Source organism: Peromyscus leucopus, chromosome 23 (assembly GCF_004664715.2).
Source record: "Peromyscus leucopus breed LL Stock chromosome 23, UCI_PerLeu_2.1, whole genome shotgun sequence".
Classification (NCBI taxonomy): Eukaryota; Metazoa; Chordata; class Mammalia; order Rodentia; family Cricetidae; genus Peromyscus; species Peromyscus leucopus.
Genome location: NC_051082.1, coordinates 20,992,075 through 21,017,454, shown reverse-complemented (window position 1 = coordinate 21,017,454; position 25,380 = coordinate 20,992,075). Strand labels below are relative to the sequence as shown.

The 25,380-nt window shown below is 45.4% G+C and overlaps 1 protein-coding gene across 2 annotated transcripts; it reads left to right on the top strand.

The window, feature by feature from the left end:
* Positions 1–339: 339 nt before the first annotated feature.
* Positions 340–25,102, top strand: Psph (phosphoserine phosphatase). 2 transcript variants are annotated; one of them, XM_028870178.2, is made up of 8 exons: positions 340–521; positions 9,692–9,919; positions 13,231–13,368; positions 18,175–18,333; positions 19,571–19,705; positions 20,828–20,973; positions 23,839–23,987; positions 24,759–25,102. In XM_028870178.2, exons 4-8 carry the CDS (start codon positions 18,194–18,196, stop codon positions 24,864–24,866), a joined length of 678 nt encoding a protein of 225 aa, XP_028726011.1. In that variant the 5' UTR covers positions 340–521; positions 9,692–9,919; positions 13,231–13,368; positions 18,175–18,193; the 3' UTR covers positions 24,867–25,102. The 2 variants fall into 2 exon arrangements, with proteins under 2 accessions (XP_028726011.1, XP_037054170.1); XM_037198275.1 differs by lacking the exon at positions 340–521 and adding an exon at positions 9,498–9,590.
* The last annotated feature ends 278 nt before the right edge of the window (positions 25,103–25,380 follow it).

Genomic DNA, 25,380 nt, shown 5'->3' with positions numbered 1-25,380 from the left:
CGAGGCTCCGCCCACCACGCCCCAGTTGCGGCGTCATTGCGCATCCGAGAAACTTGTTCCCTGGCAATCGACCCTCCGAGGCTTAAGGTTCCGTCGCGGTCGCAGCACACTGTTGCTGATCCGCGACTTAAGGACTGAAGCGTGGCGGTTGCACAGCCTGCTGTGCGGGAAAGCCCTATAGGTTGTGTGTGAGGGATGCTTCGGCCTCAGCACTCGCCTGGGCGTGACAGGAAGCAGAGGCGTCGGCTTCGCTTTGCGGGATGTCTGTAGCTACTGGACTCTGGGTTCCGGGATGTGCCCCTCACCCTCTCGCGAGGTTTCCCAGATTCGGTTTTTTTTCCTTGTTTTATCCATAAATGGGGGAACACAGAAAACGGACGCTTCCCCAGTACCCTGGTGGTTTAGAATCGGGGAAGAAAAGTCTAATGCTAGGCAGAAATTCCTAGATGGCTTTAGGAGCGACGAGATTGGTGCGATGTGCGTTGAGGAGACTCCAGAGTCAGTCCATTCTTAGGGCCCAGGTCAGTGAGGCAGATTTTGAAGACTCAGGGGTTGGTTGGTTGGTTGGTTTTTAGAGATAGGTTTTTTTTTTTTTTTTTTCCTGTGTAGCCTTGGCTGTCCTGGAACTCGCTCTGTAGACCCGGCTGATCTCGAATTTATCGTAGCAATCCTGCTTCAATCTGCGAAGTGGTGTGAACTACTTTGCCTGCTAGAAACTCAAACTTAGTTGGACAGTGGTGCCCAGCCTTTGAAAGGACTCCTTTAATTAAAAAAAAAAATTATTTAGCTTTATTTATGTGCTTTGGTGTGAAGGTACCAGATCCCCTGGTACTGGAGTTACAAACAGTTGTGAGCTGCCACGTGGGTGCTGGGAATGGACCTAGGTCCTCTGGAAGAACAGCCAGTGCTCTTAAACGCTGAGCCATCTCTCCAGCCCCACTTTAGGTTTTTTTTTTTTAAATAATGTTATGTGTATGAGTGTTTTCCTTGCCTGTATGTCTGAACACTTAAGTATAGATACGTGCTCAATTTTTAAGCTGTTACCTGACTTTATAAACATGCATCTCAATAGGAATCACTTTTCACACATGACAATTCATAATACCATTGGATATATTATACTGGTCTAATCTGGAGGTGTTTTGATTGAAATAAATTATCATTCTCACCATCTGTCTGAATGAAACATGAATGAAACAAAGGGGGCTGGAGAGATGGCTCAGAGGTTAAGAACACTGACTTCTCTTCCAGAGGTCCTGAGTTCAGTTCCCAGCAACCGCATGGTGGCTCACAACCACCATCTGTAATGAAATCTAGTGCCCTCTTCTGGCCTGCAGGCGTACATGCAGGCAGAACACTGTATTCATCATAAATAAATAAATAAATCTTTAAAAAAAAAAAAACACAAAACAAAGCCAGGCATAGTGGCACACATCTTTAATCCCAGCACTAGGCAGGCAGGCAGATTAATGTGGGTTCAAAGCAAACCTGATCTACATGGCAAGGCCCAGCCCAGCCATGGCTACATAATGAGACCCTGTCTCAAAAAAGAACAGAGCGGGGTGGTGATGGTGCATACTTTTAATCCCAGGGCTGGGGAGGCAGAGGCAGGTGGATCTCAGTGAGTTTGAGTTCCAGGAGAGCCAGGGCTACACAGAAAACCCCTGTCTCAACGCCCCCCCCCCAAAAAAAAAGGAAAGAAAGAACTATAATTGATTTGAAATATGAGGAGGGTAGCTCAGTGGTTGAGCACTGGCCTAGCAGGTGCAGAGGCCCTGGATGTGATCACAGCACAGAAAATTAAAGAAAGGAAAGGTAGAACTAACCACTCATCTGGCTGAGCTTTAGTTATTCCCAAACCTTGGCTATTCTGGCTGCAGTAATTATGCTGGTGTGATGTTTTTAAGTGGGTCTGTAGATTTGAAAAATCACAAAAATCGTGTATATGATGAGTGGCACGTGGAAAACTCATGTTAACTTATATCAGCCACTTGGTGAACATGCAGATTCATTGTAATTGTTGGTAAAATGATGCATAGGGCGACTCGGAAGTCACGTGTCTGCTTACAAGGCAGAGAATGGGAAAGGCAGATGATGGAGTGAGTTGGAAAATTAAAGACTGCCCAGAAAAACTCAGTGCTGACACTGGTAATACTTAATATAATATTCTTTAAAATGTTAGGGAAGAAATATTGGAGGTTTCTTTCTTTCTTTCTTTCTTTCTTTCTTTCTTTCTTTTTTTTGCTTGTGGCTTGTTTTACTTTTGAGACAAGGTCTCACTCCGCAGATAAGGCTGGTCTTGAACTCCCTATCCTCCTTGCCTCTACCTACCTCCTATTTATTTATATGGGTATTTTGTCTGCGTGTATATCTGCACACCAAAAGAGGGAACCAGATCCCCTTGTGGCTGCTGGGAGTCGAACCCAGGACCTCCAGAAGAGCAGCCAGTGCTCTTAGCCACTGAGCCATCTTTCCAGCCACGTTCAGCTGCCTCTTAAGTGCCGGCATTACGGGCTTGCACCACCACACCTGGTTCACATTTGCTAGGCTAGTGCTTTACCTCTGAACTATATCCCCAGCAATTGCGTCGTTCTTACAATGAGTATCACACAGCATCACCCCCTCTGGCTACGTTTTTGGGTTTTGTTTGTTTTTTAACATAATTCATTGAATGACCGCATCACAGTTTATTTCACCAACCTCCCATTGGGCCAAATTTATTCTGATATTTTGTTACTGAAAATCTCTATGACATCTCACATATATGCTAGGATACCTTTAGATGCATTTAAGATTGTCATACACTTTGGCCTACTCCCACAACAGCATTTAACAACACTTCGGGTTTCCAGTCTTTTAAAGAGAGTTTTGTTGTTGTTTAAGACAGAGTCTCAAAAAGGTTTTATTACACTTACTTGTGCATGTGTATGCAGGTGCACACAGTGTGTGTGTGTACACATGTATGTGTACAGGCGTTTGTACCTTTCATCTGTGCCAGAGTATATATATGTACAGAGGTCAGAAGGACAACTCTTTTTTGTTTGTTTGTTTTCGTTTTTTGAGACATGGTTTCTCTGTAGCTTTGGTGCCTGTCCTGGAACTCACTTTGTAGACCAGGCTGGCCTCGAACTCACAGAGATCGGCCTGTCTCTGCCTCCTGAGTGCTGGGATTAAAGGCGTGAGCCACCACCACCCAGCTGTTTTTTTGGTTTTTTTGAGACAGGGTTTCTCCCTGTTCTGGAACTTACTCTGTAAACCAGGCTGGCCTCAAATTCACAGAGATCCGCTTGCCTCTGTCTCCCAAGTGCTGGGATTAAAGGCACGCACTACCCACCACCGCTCTATGATAGAACAACTTTTAAGCATTGGTTCTCAGCTGGTTGCTGGTGGCACATGCCTTTCATCCTAGCCCTAGGGAAGCAGGAGCAGATGGTATCTTCTATGAGTTCGAGGCCAGCCTGGGCTACTGAGTTCCAGAAAAGGCTCCAGAAGCCACACTGAAAAACTCTTGTCTCAAAAAAACAAAACACACTGGAAAAAAAGGAGTTGGTTCTCTCCTTATTTAATTAATTTATATTTTAAAACAAAACAAAAAACTAACAGGTTCTCCTGTAGCTCAGGCTGGCCTCAAACTTAGTATGAACTCAGGGTGACCTTGAACTGAATCTTCTGCCTCAGTTTCCAGAGTGCTGTAAGTGTAGTATTGTACCACCATACCTAGTCTAGTTCTGAGACAGGCTTACTATGTAGCCCAAGATGACCTGAAACTTGTTGTGTAGCCTAGGCTGGCCTCAAACTGGCAATCCTTACACCCCATAGATTGCTGGGATTAACAGACCTGTACCACCACTCCCCCTGGCTTCATCCTGGCAGTTTTGAGTATCCTGTATGGTAGAATATTATTTTAAGATGTGTTACATTTGTTAATGCTGTGGAACATGTGTTTAATGATGCAAAGATGTGTTGCATTCTTTTATGTTGCATTTGTTTTACTCTGTGAAGCTGTTTTGCTTTGCCTGTGTAAAACACCTGATGGTCTAATAAAGCGCTGAACGTCCAATATCGAGGCAGGAGAAAGGATAGGAGGGGTTGGCAGTCAGAGAGAATAAATAGGAGGAGAAATCTGGGAGGAAAACAAGAAAGAGCAAGAGAAAAAGGAGAGGAGAACATCAGGGACCAGCCACCCAGCCACACAGCCAGCCACGGAGTAAGAGTGGAAGTAAGATTTACAGAAGTAAGAGAAAAGTAAAAGCCCAAAGGCAAAAGGTAGACGGGGATAATAAAAGTTAAGAAAAGCTTTAAGTTTTAGCTTAGCAACAAGCCAAGCTAAGGCTGAGCATTTATAATTAAGAATAAGTCTCCGTTTGTGTGTGTGTGTGTGTGTGTGTGTGTGTGTGTGTGTGTGTGTGTGTGTGTGTTTGGAAGCTGGCTGGTGGGGTCCCCCAAAAGAGCCAAAAAAGCAAAAACAACCAACAACAATATAACTATTTTATAGACTTATTTTGTGTAGTTTGCTGTTTCCTGAGGCCTAAATTAATTTCTGGCGAGAAATACTACAGAAATGACGTGTCCCTGTGGTGGCTTAAGAAGAGGCAAGTGATTCCAGTTTATCTCATTGTTCGGGCTGTTGACCATTTATTCGAAAGTTGCCAGATTACTATAAAGTTGTAACTTTTCTCTTTGGGGCTACAGGACAGCTGGCTCAGCGGTTAAGAGCACTTGCCAGTGGCTCTTCTAGAAGACCTGAGTTCGATTCCCAGCACCCACACATCAGGCAGCCCACACTCTCTGTAACTCCAGCTTCAGGGAAATCTGACACCTCCGGCCTGCACTCGTGGCCATATACCTACATGCAGATACATAGTCTATACATAACTAGACTATAATAGAAACAAACCTTTAAAACTAGTTTTGCTCTCTGTATTCAGTCGGCATCTCGGGAGGAATTCTATAAATATTCTCTTTCACCATGCCACACACTACTTTTAGCATCTGTCAATGGTTTTGTTGTGGTTGCTGCTTGTTTATTTCATTTTGGTCTCTCAAGATAGGATCTCTCTGTGTAGTCCTGCCTGTCCTGGAACTCACGCTGAAGACCAGGCTGGCCTTGAACTCACAGAGATCTGCCTGCCTCTGCCTCCAGAGTGCTGGGATCAAAGGCCACCTCCCAGCCTTGTTGCTGTTTTTTTGTTTGTTTGTTTTTCGAGACAGGGTTTCTCTGTGTAGTTTTGGTGCCTTTCCTGGCTCTCGATTGTAGATCAGGCTGGCCTTGAACTCACAGACATTCACCTGTCTCTGCCTCCCGAGTGCTGGGATTAAAGGCGTGCGCCACCACCGCCTGGCTCTTAGTTGCTGTTTTTATGACACTTATTTGTGTATTTTTGTATGTTTGTTTGTTGTTTATTGAGACAATCTCACTCTGTCTTACTGTGTAGTCCTGTTTGGCTTCCAACTCAAAAATATTGCCTGCCTCTGTTTCCCAAGTGTTGGGATTAAAGGTGTGAGCCACTACACCTGGCTTCCTGACACATTAACATTTTTTTCTTTTATGTCTGTCTGTGTGTGTGAGTGCAGGGGCCTGACGAGGCCTGGCGTATCAGATCCCCCTGGAGCTGAAGTGACAGGCAGTTGTGAGTTGCCTGATGTGGGTGCAGGGAATTAGACTCAATACATGCTCTTCACCACTGAGCTGTCTCTCCAGCCCCTGACTCATTTTTTACATATGTGTGCTCTGGCTGAACATCAACACTGCCGATCTTGTGCCCAAACATTGTACAGGTGTGAGATGAGGTGGCTAAAAGGACCATGAACAGCTGATAGATTTTATTTAAATACCTGAAATTTCTGTCGTGACTATGTAAAGTAGGAATAATAATAGCACACATGAACTCTTGTAGTCGTTCATATTTATAGTAGTTAAGCTTTCCTTTTCAAATACAAATTTCCATTGCTACCTATACTTAAACACATATGTTTAGTGTTTAACATCTAGCATATTTTATTACACTTCTTTTAAAGTTACTACCATATATGCTGGGCCGTGGTGGCGCACACCTTTGATCCCAGCACTCGGGAGGCAGAGGCAGGTGTAACTCTGTGAGTTCGAGCCCAGCCTGGTCTACAAAGTTCCAGGACAGGTTCCCAAGCTACACAGAGAAACCCTGTCTTGAAAAACAAACAAACAATAACAACAACAACAACAAAAGCTACTACTAAATACATATGTGTTATTGACTAGATTGTTATTTCAAAACTCTCAATTCACTTATTTCATCTGGTCTTGGGGATTATTTAGGCAAGTACTCTACTTCATCAAAATCATTTCTGAGGCTGGCTAGATGGCTCAGCTGGTAAAGGCATTTGCCATAAGCCTAATGACATGAATTTGATGCCCAGGACGCTCATAGTGGAAGGAGAAGCCTGACACCATAAAGTTCCACATGCACACTGTGGAACTTGTCCCACAGTAATTAAATCAATGTGATTTAAAAGAATCCCATCTTCAGTGGACACAGGAAAACTAAGTAGTCATGTCCGATCAAAGAGCTGGGGGACTTTTGTTACTGGATGTGTGGCTGCCCACAAAGATTCTGACTGTGGTTTGACTCAAGGTCAGAGAGTCAGAGTTTATGTTGCTCTCCAAGGGTGCATAATAGGGTGCAAAGGCCTGGTTACCAGATGTCTTTTTTTAAAAATCTTATTTATTTTTTATTTTATGTGCATGGGTGTTTTGCCTGCATGTGTGTCTGTGTGAGGGTGTCAGATCCCCTGGAACTGGAGTTACAGACAATTGTGAGGTGTCATGTGGGTGCTGGAAAATGAACCTGGGTCCTCTAGAAGAGCAGCCAGTGTTCTTAACTACTGAGCCATCTCCCCAGCCCCAAGATGTCTTATACTTCAAGGCCTAATCACAAGATGCTTTGCCATGGGGTATGGTTACCAGGTGTTTTGAAGGGTCTACACTTCATTGTAAGTTGTTGGTCTTGAAAGGGGGAGGTCTTTTGCCTCTCCCCTTGCTAGTGTGTAAAAAGTCCATTAGAAATAAACTCAAGGCTGCTGGGTATTGACCCAGGGCCCTCCTGAAGCTATCCTGTGTCTCTGTCTTTCCCTACATCTATGTCTATATTTCCTATCTAGCATTTCTCAATTCCTCACCCCCACTTCAAGGGACCCTTTGATAGGTTGGGGCTGGACCCCAACACTAGGCCCTGACCAGGATTGAATTGTATAATTTTTTCTTTGTTTCTTTTGAGACAGAGTCTCACTACATAGCTGTAGGTTAGCCTGGGACTCACAATGTGGACCTGGCTGGCCTCGAACTCCCAGAGATTCACTTGCCTCTGCCTCCCTCTTGAGTGCCGGGATTAAAGACCTGTACCACCTTCCTGCAGTGTGTATTTTGAGAGCTTCTCTGGCTAAGGGCATGGTTGTTTGTGGCTAGAGGCCTGCCTTAGCCTTGGCATTCTCTCAGCTTGGAGAAGCAGATGGTCAGCACTAGAGGCTTCAAGTTGTCTTATGTTGGACTTCATTGCCCAATTGCAGCTGGCTTCCTGCAATGTAAATATTTGGAAACAACATTCCTTCCTGGCTATGTTACAGTAATAGCTGGACAAGTGATATCTGGAAGGGGCAGGCAGCACAGAACGAAGCTGGACCTGGTGATTCGGGCCTGTCATCTCAGCCATCAAGAGACTGAGGCAGAAGGATCACAAGTTCAAGGACTGACAGGGCTATAGAGTCTGTTGAAGGCCAACGTGGGCAATCTAGGCTCATTTTCAAAGTATGAATGAAAAAGAGGGCCAGGTAGGCCTATAAATGCTGAATAGGAGAACATTTGACTATGTGTAAAACCTTAGGTTCACGGGGCGGTGGTGGCGCACGCCTTTGATCCCAGCACTCGGGAGGCAGAGGCAGGCGGATCTCTGTGAGTTCGAGGCCAGCCTGGTCTACAGAGCGAGATCCAGGACAGGAACCAAAACTACACAGAAAAAACCCTGTCTCAAAAAACCAAAACCAACCAACCAACCAAACAAACCCATAGGTTCACAATTCCAAGTACACACACACACACACACACACACACACACACACACAATCCCAAGAAACAAAACCCTCAAATCAACCAAATAGATAAAACAAACAGGTATACAGGTTAAGAAGTTGGCTCAGTGGTTAAAGTACTTGCCATGCAAGCCCAAAATTGGGAGTTTAGATTCATGGAGCTCCCATAAATGTGGGGTGGGAATAGAGGCCTGTCTGAATTTCCAGCATTGGGAAGGCAGAAATGTGATCCTCAAAGTAGGCTGACTAGGTAGAATAGTTTTTTATTTTATTTTGTTTCATTTTATTTTATTTTATGTATGAGTGCTATGCATGTATACCTGCATGCCAGAAGAGGGCATCAGATCCTATTATAGATGGCTGTGAGCCACCATGTGGGTGCTGGAAATTGAACTCAGGACCCCTGGAAGAGCAGCCAGTGCTCTCAACTGTTGAACCGTCTCTCCAGCCCCTGGTAGAATAGTTCTGTGCATGGACTCTTGAGTTCAGTGGAGAGATCCTACCTTAGGCAGAAAGCAATTGAGGAAGACACCTGCTACCATCCTTGGGTCTCCATGTGCACACACAAGCACACATCACACACGAGAAAACATGCAAGCACACCACACAAGTATACACATGAGGGGAAAACTGCCAAGATTAAGAAAAGATAGGGACTTGAGAGATGGCTCAGTGCTTAAGAGCAGTGGCTGCTCTTCCAGAGGACCTGGGTTTGATTCCCAGCAGCCACATGGTGGCTCACAACTTCCTTGAACTCCAGCTCCAGAGGATCAGATGCCCTCTTCTGGCCTTAGCAGGTACCACAAAGTGCCAGACATGCAGAGGAAACATCCATACGTACTAAAATAAAAAGAATTATTTTTATTCACGTGTATGTATGTGTCTGCATATATGCTGGTGCCCTCGGAGGCCAGCAGGCATTGGATCTCCTGGAACTGGAGCTACAGGTGGTTGTGAGCCCCTGATGGAGGTGCTGGGACCCAAACCTGGATCCTCTGCAGTAACAAGTACCGTTAAATTCTGGGCCTTTCTCCAGCCCAGCAAAGATTTTTTTCTTTTTCACTTTAAGTGTGAACAAAGTGTTTTTATTTTTAGACATGGTCTCTCCGATTGTGCAGGCTTGTCTCAAATTCATTATGTAGTCAGGATGACTTTGAACTTCTGATCCTCCTCTCTCCACCTTCTGAGTGCTGAACAGGCTTGTACCACTGTGGCGTTTATGTGGTGCTGGGGATGGAACCCAATTCTTGAACGCCAGGCAAACACTCTGCCAACTGAGTTACTTTGCCAGCGACTCCGTGTAGATTTTGTAATTCTCCTGGCTCCTGCCTTTCTGCAGGGACAGCGTAGGAAACGCGGGATTTCAGAAAGAGCTCACAAGGGGCTTCGTGCATTGTGAAATCAGTGCAGAGGTCCCTCGCTCCTCTCTATTGCAGGGACCCCGCATTGGGGCACTGCTTCTGAAAGTCGGGGAGCTCTTTCCAGCCATCTCAACAAACCAGAGATCACAGAGATCTCACGGAGGCTCGGTAGGCGCGGAGCCCCTAGGAAGGGAAGGGGTGGGGGGCGGGACCGGGAAGCCCCTCCCCTGGGGGCTGGACCAAGGCCGCCTTCCAACCGGGTTTTGCAGAGCTGAGATCAGCCGTCTCCAGTTGGAAACGCACATGCGAAAACTGTTCTGAAGCCACCGGACCCATCAGCAAATCCCAGACCAGCCTTGGGTGAGGACTGTGATCTCCTCTACCGGTCACCTCCCTTAGGACGCAGCGCTCGCACGTCACGGCAGCTCCAGACCCCGCTGCTACCGGAAAGTTACAGGCACAGGAACCGTGAAGACCAGCGCGGCCCAGGAACCGCGGTGAGTTCCCCTCCCGCGCCAGTCTTGCCCTGTGCCCAGATCTCTGATGCACCGGTCCTCGCTTTCCCACAGCTGTGGCCTCTCTGATTCTTTGCTGGATAGGTAGATTATCTCTTGGGACTCCAAGGCTTTCCTTTCGCTAGTTCATGTTTTAGAGAGCTTCACTTTTTTCATTCTCCAAGACAAACAGCATGAATGAATGATGCAATCTGGCCCAGGAGAATCATCTGTAGAAGATAGGGAAATTCTCCAAACGGGGAACTGAAGTGTCTTGACTTTGCCATAGTTTCCATTAGAAATAGAATTTGAAATAAACACACACACACACTAAACACATACAGTTATAAAGGAATAGCTTTAATTCGGGTGTTAAATCTTTCATTCATTAAATTTGCGCATTCTCTCTCTCTCTCTCTCTCTCTCTCTCTCTCTCTCTCTCTCTCTCTCTCTCTCTCGATGTGTGTGTGTGTACCTTCAGAGGCCAAAGGTGTCAGATCCCCAGGAACTGGAGTTACAGAAGGCAGTGATCGACCTCTGTGACCCATGCGGGTGCTGGAAACCAAACTTCTATTTTCTGCAGGAACAGCAAGCACTCATGACCATTGAGCAATCTCTCCAGCGCCGGTTTTATTTTCTATAGATGAGTCTTGGATATTATAGTTACTCTCGTGTGTGTGTGTGTGTGTGTGTGTGTGTGTGTGTGTGTGTGTGTGTGTGTTAGCACAGGCTTGCCTTGAACTCGTGATCCTCACATCCTCATGCTTCCATCTCCCAGTGCTTAAAGCTTATCTGTTGGTGGACATTTGGGCAATCACCTACAAATAAACTGTGAAAATGTTTCTCTCCCATCGACCTTCCTTTTTGTAGGAAATCTCTAAGAGCAAAGCTTTTGGGGTTTGTAAATCTGTCTTCAACCTACAGGAAATTTGTTTAATGCCGGGGCGGTGGTGGCGCACGCCAGGTGGATCTCTGTGAGTTCCAGGCCAGCCTGGTCTACAGAGTGAGTTCCAAGACAGGCACCAAAACTACACGGAGAAACCCTGTCTCGAAAAACAAACAAACAAACTAACTAACAAAAAACCAAAAGAAAGAAATTTGCTTAAATCTCACCCTCTCCTCATCCCCCCCCCAGTGATATATGAGAGTTCTCAGTACTTTTATCTTCACAGAAACTTTATTCATTCTTTTTACAAGTTTATTTACATAGCTCCCTTTTTGAATGGTGTAGTTATTTTTTATTTTATTTTATTTTTTTTTTTTTTTTGAGACAGAGTGTCTACAGCCCAGCTGGCCTGAAACTTGAAAATTCTTTATGTAACCCAGGCTAGTGTGAACATGCAGTGATTAGCTTAGCCAGGCTAGTGTGAACGTGCAGTGATCCTCCTGCCTTAGCTTCCGACGTGTTGGGATTATGGCCAGCACCTCCAGGCCTGGCTCTCCGCTCTATTTCTTTCTTTTTTTTTTTCTAAAGATTTATTTATTTATTATATATACAATGCTCTGTTTGCATGTATGACTGCAGGCCAGAAGAGGGCGCCAGATCTCATTACAAGTGGTTGTGAGCCACCATGTGGGTGCTGGGAATTGAACTCAGGACCTCTGGAAGAGCAGCCAAGTGCTCTTAACCTCTGAGCCATCTCTCCTGCCTGTCCAGCTGTTTTTTTAAAAGACTTATTTATTTTTATATTTGTGAAATGTTTTGCCTGTATGTATGTCTGTGCACCATGTGTGTGCCTGGTGCCACCACCCCCACCCCAGGTCAGAAGAGGGCAAGGGCATCAGATCCCTTGGAACTGGAACTGACGTTGCAGTGATTATAATATGACATGTGGGTGCTGGGACTCGAACCCAGGCCCTCTGCAAGAGCAGCAGGTGTTCCTAACTGCTGAGCCATCTCTGCAGCCTCTATTTGCACTTTAATGCTTACTATTATTGTTGTTGTTTCTTCTATTGGTTTTTTTTTGGTTTTTCGAGACAGGGTTTCTCTGTGTAGCTTTGCACCTTTCCTGGAGCTCACTTGGTAGCCCAGGCTGGCCTCGAACTCACAGAGATCCGCCTGCCTCTGCCTCCTGAGTGCTGGGATTAAAGGCGTGCGCCACCAACGCCCGGCTTCTTCTATTGGTTTTTTTAAAAATAACTTTTTGTGATGCTGAGGATGGAACTTGGCGTGCGTTAGGTGACCACTTTACCCCTGAGCACTTCTCCAGCGTTAACGATGAATATCTCAGCTCCCAGTTGGCAGCTTCGCTCCCTCGATGCTAGCACCAGAATTTCCTTACGTATACATATTTATTATTACTGCGAGCATCGGTACGGACATGTACGGCCATGGCTCACCTGTGGAGGATGGCTCAGCAGCCAGTTGGCTTCTTTCAACGAGGGTTCCAGGGCTTGAGGGAGCGAGGGCCATCAGAGTTTCAAGGTGAACATCTTCACCTCCAGAGCCATCTCGCCAGTTCCTGAATCCTTTTCTGACTTCTCCGTTGCTCTTGACTTTGTCTCCCTGACCTGTAATTCATTAGTTGACTGATTACATTGTTTCGTGAGCACAGGGCCAGGGCATTCTACTACTGAGCCACACCTACAGTTCTAGCTCCTGGTCATTGATTTCTTTTCTTTTTTGAGTTTTGGAGACAGGATTAAAACTCCGAGTGATCCTCCTGCCTCAGGCTTCCTTAGCTCCTCTAATGTTGAAATTACGGGCACGAGGCACCACACACATGGGTCTTATTTGGAATAAGAGACTTATTTGGAGCAGGGACTGTTGAATCTAGCCCATGCTCAAGTCTCTCCACTCCGATTTGCATATTGTCTCCCAGCAGGCCCTCCTTGTACTCTGTCCATCAGGTACGTTAACTTCCCGGAAGTGGCTGAGTGGAAGCCACAGACCAGGCTGTAGCTACTTCTCTGCTCTGCTCCACCATCTCCCAGGGGAAGCAGTTTTAGGAAACTTTGGTTTGAACCGTTGTTGGAACAATCTTACTAAGAGGTCAAGCAGTCTTCCTCCCCACACACCCCCGAAAATTTTCTTTGTGACTGGGTCTCGTATAATCCAGGCTTGCCTTGAACCTCCCTGTGTAGCCTAAGATAACCTTGAACTTCTGAGCCTTTGGACGGATTCTGCCCCAGGAGTGCTGGGATTACAGGTGTAGGTCATCAACCCTGGTTTGTGCACAGCGGAGGGTTAGAAGCCCAGGCTTGCTACCTGCCAGGCAAGCGCTTTACCAACTGTCCCACACTCCCCACCCATTTGCCACAAGTCTTCCTGGTCATTCATTTTCTCTCTCTCTCTCTTTTTTTTTTTTTTTAAGGCTCTTGAAAAAACCCACAGATATTTCTTTAAAAAAAACAACAACAACTCTAACCTGAGGTTTACGGTGCATTTTTAACCAACTAAAGTAAGGGGAAGAAAAAGACACTGTCATCCAGGAATCCAGCTCTGGAGAATCGTGAGTACCTGACATCTCCATGCATTTGGTCATTAGGTTTGCCCATGAGCTAACCTCCTCTAGTGGAAAGTAGCAGCTGTTGGTTTGAGGGTGTGGCTCAGTGGATAGAGTGCATGCTTATCGTGCTCAAAGCCCTGGGTTCCACTGAGCAAAGTAGGTGTAGTGCTCATGCCTGGCATCTCAGAGCTCTGGAGGTGGGAATGGGACGATCAGGAGTTCAAGGTTATCCTTGGCTACAAGGCAGGTTTGACGCCAGGCTAGGTAGGATACAGGAGACCTGTCTTGAAAAAGGAGGAGGAGCGGAGGAGGGAAAGAAGAAAAAAGCATTGTCTGCCATAACATGACATATGTATGCCACTCTGATTACAAGAAGTTTGTCTATTTCTTTTTTTTTTTTTTTTAATTACACCTATGGGTGCTTGCTGGGGTCAAATTCAAGTTCCCTGGAAGAGCAGCCAGTGCTCTTAACCGGTGAACCGTCTCTCCAGCCCCCGAAAAATGCTTTTCTTTTTCTTTATTTTATTTTATTTTTTTGTGGCAAGGACTCATTTTGTATCCCAGGTTGGTCTGTAATTCATAGTAACCTCCTACCACAGCCTCCTGAGTCCTGACATACACATCATGCCCAGCTTGAATAACTAGCTTTCTTTCTTAAAAGAATTTATTTATTTTGCCTTCGTGGTGGTGCACACCTTTGATCCCAGCATTTGGAAGGCAGAGGCAGGAGGATCTCTGTGAGTCTGAGGCCAGCCTGGTCCATGTAGAGAGATCATGTCTCAAAAAACCAGAAGAAAAAGAAAGGAATTTCTTGTGTATGAGTTTTGCCTACCTGGATGTATGTGCACAACCTGCATTCAGTGGGTCCACAGAAGTCAGAAGATGGCAATGTTAGGAACTTAGAGTTATGGATAGTTGTAAGTCACCGAATAGATTCTGGGAACTAAACCCAGGCTCTCTGCAAGAACAACAAGTGCTCTTGAGTGTGGAACCATTTCCCTAGCTCCCTTTTCTTTTGAAAATTTACCATTACATTTTTAATATATATATGTGTGTGTGTGTGTGTGTGTGTGTGTTTGTGTGTGTGTGTGTTTCTAACCACTCAGACATCTTCGCAACCCTGTTTTTTTCCTTTTTAAAAACATTTTTGTTTATTTTTTTACATTTATTTATTTGCTTACAAATTTGTTTATTGTACGTGTTGATTCGTGCACAGGTGCCCTGGTACTTGTGAAGTCAGAACACAATATTTGAGACTCAGTTCTCTTCCTCTACTGTGTGGGTCCTGGGGACTGAACTTAGGTCATCAGGTGCTTGGCAGCAGACTCCTGTATCTACACTGAGCCATTTCATTCACCCAGATTAACTGTTTCTTTAATCATAAAATGTAAGTGGCCAGGTATAGAACCATATGCCTGTAATCTTAGCACTTTAGCTAAGACATGAAGGTCTTGTGTTCGGCATAGCCCAGGCTACAAGAAGAGTTTCATACCAGCCTGGGCTATCTGGAAAACCCTTCTGCAATGAAAAACAAACAAAAAACAAAACAACAACAACAACAAAAAAAAAAACCAATAAAAACAAAAGAAAAAGAAAGAAAAAAATATGCTGGCCTAACACTTTTTCCCTACTCCAGAGAGGGTCTCTGATTTGACCTGGATTTAGAAGTTTCCCAGAACCCGTTTTGCTGTCCAGGGGTCCTGAATAGCTTTGCCCTTAGGATGTTTCACCCACTTCCAGAGCCTGGTAAACTTGATTCTCTCCGATGTGTTTAACTTCTGTGGCCACTTTATTTATTTATTTCCATAATGCAGAATGTACTTATTCCAACACTGAAAGTCCTCATGGTCTTTAACAATTTCAACACTGGGGACTGGAGAGATGGCTCAGCAAGCTAAGTGTTGTTGCTCTCCCAGAGGACTTGAGTCTGGCTTCAGTACCCATGGTAGGCACCTTAGACCACCTGTAACTCCATCTCCAGAGGACCTGATGTCCTCTTCTGTGTGGCCACTTTAAACATGTATCTATTTTTATTTGATGTATGTGTACCACACATGTACTAGTCAGAGGAAAGCACTGGATCCCCTGGGACCGGAGTTACAGGCGGTTTGGAGAGCTGCCATGTGGGTGCTGGGAGCTGGGCTGGTTCTCTGTACAAGCAGCAAATACTCTTAACCGCTGAGCCACCTCTCCAGCCTCCCTGTGCTGACCTTAACTGTCCTTTATTTTAAGGCAGGGTTTCCTGCAGCCTCATTGGCCCTGAGCTGCTAATCCTTCTGTTTCCACCCTTCCTGTGCTGGGAAGATAGACAGTCCCACCACACCTGCTTTTATCTGTTTTTAACGCAGTTTAGGAGATAAGAGGTGTGTATCATAACGTAAGAGCTAACGTAACCTTAGGTGCCTCTTGCAAGATACTAGATGGAAAAGCATTGATCTGTTTGAGCAAGGAGATTATTATTTTTATTTTTTTCCTTCTTACCCCAATTCTGGCCTCCTAAATCCAGCCACGAAGGAAAAACCCTTGTTTTCACTTTGGAGCTCTGGGGAAGAACAGCTTGTCAGCACAATTAAAAAAAAAAAAATACAGTCAGGTGGACCCACTGCCAAGCTCAAGTCCCAGCCTGTACCATGGAAGGCAGTAAGTGGGCCTGGGCCTGTGTTTGAACACAGACCTTTCTTCCAGCGGTCTCTCCACTCCTCATCTGTGGGCTTCCTCCCTTCCCCCAAAAGCCAGATGTGAAGGTTCCAGAGTCCATTCCCAGCAGTGATTTTTTTTCTTTCTCTCTGTGAAAGTCTATTGTGCACAATTTACTTTGAAGCAGCTGAATTTAGTGTTCCCCTATGGTTAAGGTTTTTTTTTTTTTTTTTTAAAGACTAGTCTCACAACGTAGCACCAGCCTAGCTTTGCACTCATAATCTCCCTGCCTCAGCCTCCTTAGTGCTGGGAACACGGATGTGCATCACCACCCATACCCACTTACTTATTTATTTATAGGTTGGATCTCTAGCCCAGGTGTGCCTTGACCTTAGTACCCCAACTCAGTTTAGACCCAAGGATGACCTTTAACCCCTGACCCTCCTCTCCTCATTTCCCCTCCCCAGTGCTGAGATTGCAAGTGCACACACACACACACACACACACACACACACACTGCCATGCCCAGCATCTCTGAAAGACCAGGAGCCTCTTAAGGACATTGTTTTGTTTACCGTCAGGTCCCACGTCAGGCGCCTGACCCAGATTTGTCTTTTTGGCTGGTTTTGAGCCTCTGGGTGCCTGTCAGTCATTCTCAGCCACGATCTCATTTTAGCTGTTACATAATTTGCCTTCCTGGCTAGCTTTCCCTCAACCTGTGCCTCACCATCCTGCCCAGTTGAATCGAATGATACATTTATGGAACAAGCTTTATTTCTTTTCTTAAGAAACTCTGTTGCCGGGTGGTGGTGGCGCACACCTTTAATCCCAGCACTTGGTAGGCAAAGGCAGGCGGATCTTTGTGAGTTCGAGGCCAGCCTAGGCTACAGAGTAAGTTCCAGGAAAGGTGCAAAGCTACACAGAGAGACCCTGTCTTGGAAAAAAAAAAAAGAAAAAGAAAGAAAGAAACTGTGTTGTTGTGTGTGAGTGGGGATGCATGTGTAGCACAGTGTGAGCATGGAGGGCAGAGGTCAACTTTCATGACTCCTCTCTTCTACCATGTGGCTTCCAGGGTTGAGGTTTGGCAGCAGGCATCTTTTTTTTTTTTTTTTTTGGTTCTTTCGAGACAGGGTTTCTCTGTGTACCTTTGCTCCTTTCCTGGAACTCACTCTGTAGCTCATGCTGGCCTCGAACTCACAGAGATCCACCTGGCTCTGCCTCCCAAGGGCTGGGATTAAAGGTGTGTGCCACCACCGTCCGGCAAGCAGCAGGCATCTTTACTGCCATTTTTTTTTTTTTTTTTTTTTTTTTGGTTTTTCGAGACAGGGTTTCTCTGTGTAGCTTTGTGCCTTTCCTGGCACTCACTTGGTAGTCCAGGCTGGCCTCGAACTCACAGAGATCCGCCTGCCTCTGCCTCCCGAGTGCTGGGATTAAAGGCGTGCGCCACCACCGCCCGGCCCTTTACTGCCATTTTTATCTGAAACAGGGTCTTATGTAGAGCAGGCTGGCCTCAAACTTGCTATGTAGCTAAGGATGAACTTAAACTAACTCTGTCTCTCACTCTCTTTCTCTCTCTCTCTCTTTTTTTTGTCTTGGTTTGTTTTGTTTTTTGAGACAGGGTTTCTCCATGTAGTTTTGTTGCCTGTCCTGGATCTCTCTCTGTAGATCAGGCTGGCCTCGAACTCACAGAGATCTGCCTGGTTCTGCCTCCTGAGTGCTGGGATTAAAGGCATATACCACCACCATCCCAAAACTCTCTCTTTTTAAAAAAATTATTATTGCTATTTTTATTTAAGTGTGTGCATGCATGTGTGTGTATGTGTGTGTGTGCACATGCATGTGCCAGAGAGAGTAATGGGTCTCCTGGAGATGGAGTTACAGGCAGTTGTGAGCTGCCTGATGAGGGTGCTGGGAACCGAACTTGGATCCTTTGAAATTGCAACAAGCACTCTTTACTACTGATCCATGTCTCCAGTCCTAACTCTTGATCTTCCCGCTTCTACCTCCTAAGAGCTGGGATCACAGGCAGACATTACTACACCTGACTTGGGTGGTGCTGGGGGTCTGAAACTCGGAGCTTCATGAGTGCTGGACAAACACTCTGAGCCCCATCCCCAGCCCCTTCTGATTATATCTGACATCTTTAAGGACATTCCTCTTTTTCTCCTCCAGGAGGAAAATTCTTCCCAGGATGGTCTCCCACTCAGAGCTGAGGGAACTTGTCTGTTCAGCGGACGCAGTGTGCTTTGATGTCGACAGCACCGTTATCCGAGAAGAAGGGATTGACGAGCTGGCCAAATTCTGTGGTGTGGAGGCTGCCGTGTCTGAAATGTATGAGCTGTCTTTATTCCCTTTATGAGATGGTAAAGATGTCACCATGCTTGAAAAAAAAAAAAAAAAGAATGACCTTCTGGGCATAGTAGTGCACACCTTTTATCCCAGCACTTGAGAGGCAGAGCCAGGCAGATCTCTGTGAGTTCGAGGCCAGCCTGGTCTACAGAGTGAGTTCCAGTACAGCCAGGGCTACACAAGAGAAACCCTGTCTCGAAAAACAAAAACCAAACCCCCAAAAAACAAAAAACAAACAAACAAACAAAAAAAACCAAGGATAAACAAACAAAAACACCAAAAAAAAAAAAAAAAAAGACTGGATGAAATGCCAGGGTCTCGGTTCCTAGGTTTGGTTTCTGGTCCAGTGCTAAGACAAAGCACTAGTTATTTCCTCTGGTTGCCTGGAGCTGAATGTGGTAGCATGCCATCTTCATTTATCCATCTGCAAATATTCCAGCAAAAACAAAGGCAGATGAGACGCATTCTTAGACAGGCTGGGAAAATGATTAATCCAAGAAGATAGCCCAGGGGTTTTAACTTTCAGTGCCTACTGTCATGGTTGAGAGTGCAGCCTTCTGCCTCAGTGGAGAGAGATCCCAGGCCAGGATCTTCTGTCCCTTTCCCCTTCCCATCCTGCGGCAGCGACACCTTCCTGAGCTATGGCTGTCACCCGCTCAGCTGCATTTGACACAGGAGCTTTCAGCCTTCAGTTTCTGGTTGTTTGTTTGGTTTGGTTTTTCTATTTCGTTTTTGTTTCCTTTTTTTTTTTTTTTTTTCAGAGCTGAGGACTGAACCCAGGGCTAAATCCCCAACCCTTGTTTTGGTTTTTTAAGACACGGTTTCTCTGTGTAGTCCTGGCTGTCCTGGAACTTACTCTGTAGACCAGGCTAGCCTCAATCTCACTGAGATCCCCCTGCCTCTGCCTTCCATGTGCTGGGTTTAAAGGCGTGCGCTACCACCCCCCGGCAGCCTTTGGTTTTGTTCTGGGTTTATGGCTTGCAGGCAAGGTGCCTGTGTGTGGGGTGTGTGGGTTTCTGACCAATTGGTGGATGCATAGTACATAGTGTCAGAGTCTCAGTGTGATTCCCGTACACAGCCTGCAGCGTGTCTGTTGGAGAGTTGGTCTCATGGCACTAACCTTCTTCCTGATGGTTATCATGAAGTCCTGGCATAGGAAGGCATGTTGACCTCAAGAACAGCTATGCCAACAGGCCTGATCATTGAGTCTTCCTCCTAGGACACGGAGAGCCATGGGAGGAGCATTGCCTTTCAAAGACGCGCTCACTGAACGCCTGGCATTGATCCAGCCCTCCAGGGAGCAGGTGCAAAGGCTCCTAGCTGAGCACCCTCCACACCTGACCCCTGGCATAAGGTAAGTACAGCCTGGACCCTTGGCACACTACCTTCCTATCAGCTTGGGGATTTGTGACACTCTTTGCTCCAGGGAGGATCTGTTGCTGTGGGGCTCCCTTCTGCATGGCTCTCTTGGTACTTATAGATGCTCTCCTTTTACTCTCTGGTCTTGCTCATGTCTGTCCTCATGCTTCCACAGGGCTCTCTAGGGTTTTTTTTAATCTTAGCATTGGTGTGAGCATGGTTTGCTTGCATGGTTTGCTTGCATGGTTTACTCAGCATGTTTTCCCGAAGCAGAAAAGCTCCACCCATTAATTTCTAAGTACTTCTGAAAAAAACACATATAATGCTGGGAATGGTGGTGCACATTTTGTAATTCTAGTACTCAGCGACCTGAGGCAGGAGGCTCTTGAGTTCAAGGCCACCCTGGGCTACATAGTGAGACCTTGTCTCAGAACACACACACACACACACACACACACACACACACACACACACACACACACACTCACTCACTCACAAGCCCGGTATGTGTGTAGCATACCCTTGTCTGTCCTAGCACATAGGAGGTTGGGGCGGGTGGTCAGAAGTTCAAAGCCATCCCCAGACACATGAGATCGTATATCAAAATCAGCCAGCAAAACAGACAAACACAAAAGCCAAGACCAGGTGTGGGTTCATGGCCGAGGCAGGATTGCTGTTGTGAGTTCAAAGTCAGGCTGGCTAGATAGCAAGAGTTTGTCTCAAAAACAACCAAAGAACAATGAAAAAGACAAAAATGACAACAACTTCACAAGAGACGAGCACAAAAGTGGATGGAGGAATAAAAATGTAGTTGATGGTGAAAGTGTGGACCCTAAGCAGAGAGACCTGGCTTCAGAACAGCTGCTATGACCTCACAGAAGATCAATAAAGTTTTATTTAAACACATAAAACCCAGATGAACAATACCTCACTAGCACCACTGACACCCCCTCAGAAAAGAACCCCAAAAAAACAAAAAGGAAAAACATATAAATGTTAAGGCCTTATAGATGGACCTCCAGCGTTGGACCCAAGAGGAAATTTTTTAAAAAAGCACCTTTTTCATGTTTCCTTTTTGTATTAATTGATGTTTTGTATCTTGTGTTTATTTTTGTAGGGAGCTGGTAAGTCGCCTACAGGAGCGGAATGTTCAGGTGTTCCTCATATCTGGTGGCTTTAGGAGTATCGTGGAGCATGTGGCTGCAAAGCTCAATATTCCAACAACTAATGTATTTGCCAATAGGCTGAAATTCTACTTTAATGGTAAGATTTTTTAACCACCATAGCTAATGGTAAGATTTTGATGGTAGTATATTCCCTTTCTTCCTTTCTTTCTTTCTTTTTTTCTTTTTTGGTTTTTTTGAGACATGGTTTCTCTGTGTAGCTTTGCGCCTTTCCTGGAACTCACTTGGTAGCCCAGGCTGGCCTCCCGAGTGCTGGGATATTCCCTTTCTTATCTGTTCCGTTATTTAGTATTCTAGATAGCGTCTGTTGGAATGTAACTTAAAGAATGGTGGCTCTGGGGTTAAGTGTTACATGAATTACTCTTTTAAAGACATTTTTGTGGGGGCTGGAGAGGTGTCTAATGAGTTAAGAGCACTGGCCACTCTTCTAGAGGACCTGGGTTCAATTCCTAGCATCCACATTGGACAACCCACAGCTACGTAAGTCCAGTTCCAGGTATCCAACTCCCTCTTCTGGCCTCTGAAGGCACCAGACACTCATGAGGTACACAGACAAGCATGCAGGCCAAACACCCACACACATAAATAAAAATAAATAAATCTTTAAAAAAATTTTATGACCGGGCAGTGGTGGCGCACGCCTTGAATCCCAGCACTTGAAAAGCAGAGGCAGGAGTATCTTTGTGAGTTTGAGGCCAGCCTGGGCTATAGAGCGAGATCCAGGACAGGCACCAAAACTACACAGAGAAACCCTGTCTTGAAAAACAAACAAACAAATTGTGTGTGTGTGTGTGTGTGTGTGTGTGTGTGTGTGTCTCACTACAAGTGCCCTTGGAGGCCAGAAGAGCGTATCAGCTCTCCTGCAGCGGGAGTTACAGGCTGTTGTGAGACACCTGACTCGATACTGTGAGAATTGAACTCAGGTCCTCTGCAGGAGCTGTTTGCACTCTGAACTGCTGAGCCATCTCTCCAGCCCCATTTGAATGGCTCTTTTGACTGACACCCTCTGCACTTTGGTGCTCTTTGCTCTGCAAAACAGGCTGAGGTTGTCATCTGTCCTGACTTGACTTAGCATATTCATATGCTCGCCCGTCTACGTATAAACTAAAATGTTAGCCTGCTGGCTTATTTTCTGATATTACTGTTGAGGGTTTTTTTGTTTGTTTTACTTTATCTGGAGCAATTTAGACCCAGGAAGGAGTTTGGTTAATGAGTTGCTGCATTACCATTGTTCTTGGGACACCTGGGGACACAGCTACATTTACATAGTCCCAAGAGGGCTCCAGATATGCTAGACTCTTGAGGTGCTGAGGCAGGAGTATTTCAAGTTTGAGTCTAATTTGGGCTACAGAACAAAAACTTGTCTCTAGCCGGGCAGTGGTGGCTCACGCCTTTCATCCCAGGAGGCAGAGGCAGGTGAATCTTTGAGACCAGCCTGGTCTACAGAGCAAGTTCCAGGACAGCCAGGGCTACACAGAAAGCCTGTCCTTGGGGGGGGAAAAAGTATGAAACCGGGGAAGGGAATTGTGTCAGGGACAGGTCCATGGAAAGAAGGAACAGAGGCACTCTAGGATGAATTCTAGCTTTCTGTGGCCGCAGGATAGTCAACTTCTGATGAACTGACTCCTATAGCTTAGCCAAGGGCTCTTTTATTGTTATGCAATTTTACACCCTTTAGCAAGTCAATTTCCATATACCAAAACCTCTTATCTGAAGATCCATAGAGACAAATGCCAAAGCAATTCCTAGCCATGGGACATCTCAGTTTGCTGAGTCCTCTTGTAACCAAGTTTTGCATCAGCTTTGAACTGTTAGGAAACTCTCCCGATAAGAGAGTTTCAAACAGAAGCTACCAGACACAAAAGGTAGCAGTCACAAAAGGCAGATCAGTCCAGGTACTAACACTCCGGAATCAAGCCAGCTGCAGAATTCTGCATGAACTCCCATAACAGGGAATGCCTGTGTAATCCCAGCACTTAGAAAGCAGAGTCAGGGGATTAGGAATTAAAGGTCATTTTGGGCTACTTAGACTCCATCTTGAAAAATAAAAACAAGGCTGGGCGGTGGCGCATGCCTTTGATCCGGGCAGAGATGGGTGGATCTCAGTGAGTTCTAGGCCAGCCCGGTCTACAGCGCGAGATCCAGGACAGGCACCAAAACTACACAGAGAAACCCTGTCTCGAAAAACCTAAATAAATAAATAAACAAACCAAACTAAGCCAACAAACAAACAAAAACAATTGCGTGACCAGGCCTGGGGACTCACTCTTAACATTTGGGAGGATTGCTTCAAGTTCTAGACCAGCCTGAGCCACAGAGTGACACTCATCTCAAACACACCACACCAGCCCCACACCCCACTAATGAGTGTGTTCATTTCTGCAGTAATAGAAATAAATTCAGAGTTGGGGATGGGGTTCAGTGGGGAGAGCACTTGCCTAATGTGTAGGAAGCCCCGGGTTCCACCCCCAGCACTGCATACATCAGGTGTGGGGGCACTCGCACACCTGTAATCACAGTGCTCCAGATGTGGAAGCCAGAGAATCAGACATTCAAGGTCATCCTAGAAGTCATAGTAAATTCAAGGAAAGCCTGCTCTACGTGATATCCTATCTTTAAAAAAAAAAAAGTAAGAATAAATTGGTTATTTCCTTTAGGTAATGTTAATATATTAATGGTGTATTGCTATATTATGGTGCTCTGATATCTTAACAAAGTTTAAAATTGCTACATTGGAAGCTTAGAAGATGCAGGTAATTCAACTCAAGGTAACCCACCAGTGCCGCCTCCTCAGGAATATGGGTCAGGTCCCTTGCTGGGTGACCATACCCAGGGCTGCTTTAGACTTCATGCTGATCGTTAAGTTCGGGTATCATCAGTATAAACAAGCTGGCTGGAGCCAAATGCTCCTGTGACCCTCATATTTTCTCTCTGTCCTCTTAAGGGGAGTATGCAGGTTTCGATGAGATGCAGCCGACAGCCGAGTCTGGTGGGAAAGGGAAGGTTATTGGATTTTTAAAGGAAAAATTTCACTTTAAGAAAATAATCATGATTGGAGATGGAGCTACAGACATGGAAGCCTGCCCTCCTGCTGTGCGTATCCAAGGGTACTGGGGGGGTTGTTGTTGTTGTTTTCCAGGTGGTAATTTTGTTTCCTAGGTCTGGCTGAAAACCATAGGAAGTTAACCACAGAACTTAAACAAGAACAGCTAAATATAGTAAGAAAACAAAACCACTAAAAGACATGCAACCAGGAACACGTGTGAATAAGTGTCTGAGTTACTGTTCTATTGCCGTGAAGAGACACCATGACCAAGGCAACTTAAAAAACCCCAAAAACCATTTCACTGGGGCTTGCTTAGAGTTTCAGAGGGTTAGCCTGTCATCATGTAGGGGAGCGTGGTGGCAGGCAGGCAGGCAGGCACAGTGCCGGGCAATAGCTGGGAGCTCACATCTATCAGCAAGTTGGAAGCAGAGAGTGAGACTGGGCATATGAACATATATACGTATATATAGCAATATGCACACACACACACACACACACACACACACACACACACACAGATATACATGTGTTTTTAAGTATATAGGCAACTTTTCCCTTAGAAGTATTTTATAGGGCACTGGAGAGATGGCTCAGAGCACTGGCTGCTCTTCCAGAAGTCCTGAGTTCAATTCCCAGCAACCACATGGTGGCTCACAACCATCTGTAATGAGATCTGGTGCCCTCTTCTGGCCTGCAGGCCAAATGCTGTATACATAATAAATAAATAAATCTTTAAAAATTATTTTATATTTATTTGATGTATGTTTCTGGCTGTGCCATTTTCAACGATATTAATCCCTTCTCCCTTTCCCTCCTAGGATGCCTTCATTGGATTTGGGGGAAATGTGATCCGGCAACAAGTGAAGAACAATGCCAAGTGGTACATCACCGACTTCGTGGAGCTGTTGGGAGAACTGGAAGAATGATCTCAGCTTGTTGCTCACTCAGAACAACTCCAGTGTCTCCAAGCTACAACAGCGAGGCCCCTGGTGCAGTCTAGGGGATAGCTAGCCTTTTCTACTGTAGTTCCAATAGTAATATGACTACTAATTACCTGGAGAGTTTTATATTCTGAATCTTTTGTGAATATTCCTACCTATATTTTACCTGGAGCTTTCTGAGGTACATACTAAATTAAATGCTTTTACTCTTGCAACATGTATTCAGTAGCCTTAAGTGAATATTGGGTTTTTCTTTGGTATAAAAAGAATGTATACCAAAACAGGCCTGTTCAATTTTCCTGTTTTGTTTATTTGTTTCTTTCGAGACAAAGTTTCTCTGTGTAGCCCTGGCTGTCCTAGAACTCACTCTGTAGACCAGGCTGGCCTCAAACTCAGAGATCCCCCTGCCTCTGCCTCCTGAGTGCTGGGATTAAAGGTGTGTATCACCACAACCAGCTGATATGTTCTGTTTTCAATTCTGCCTCTTAGGAATTCTTTG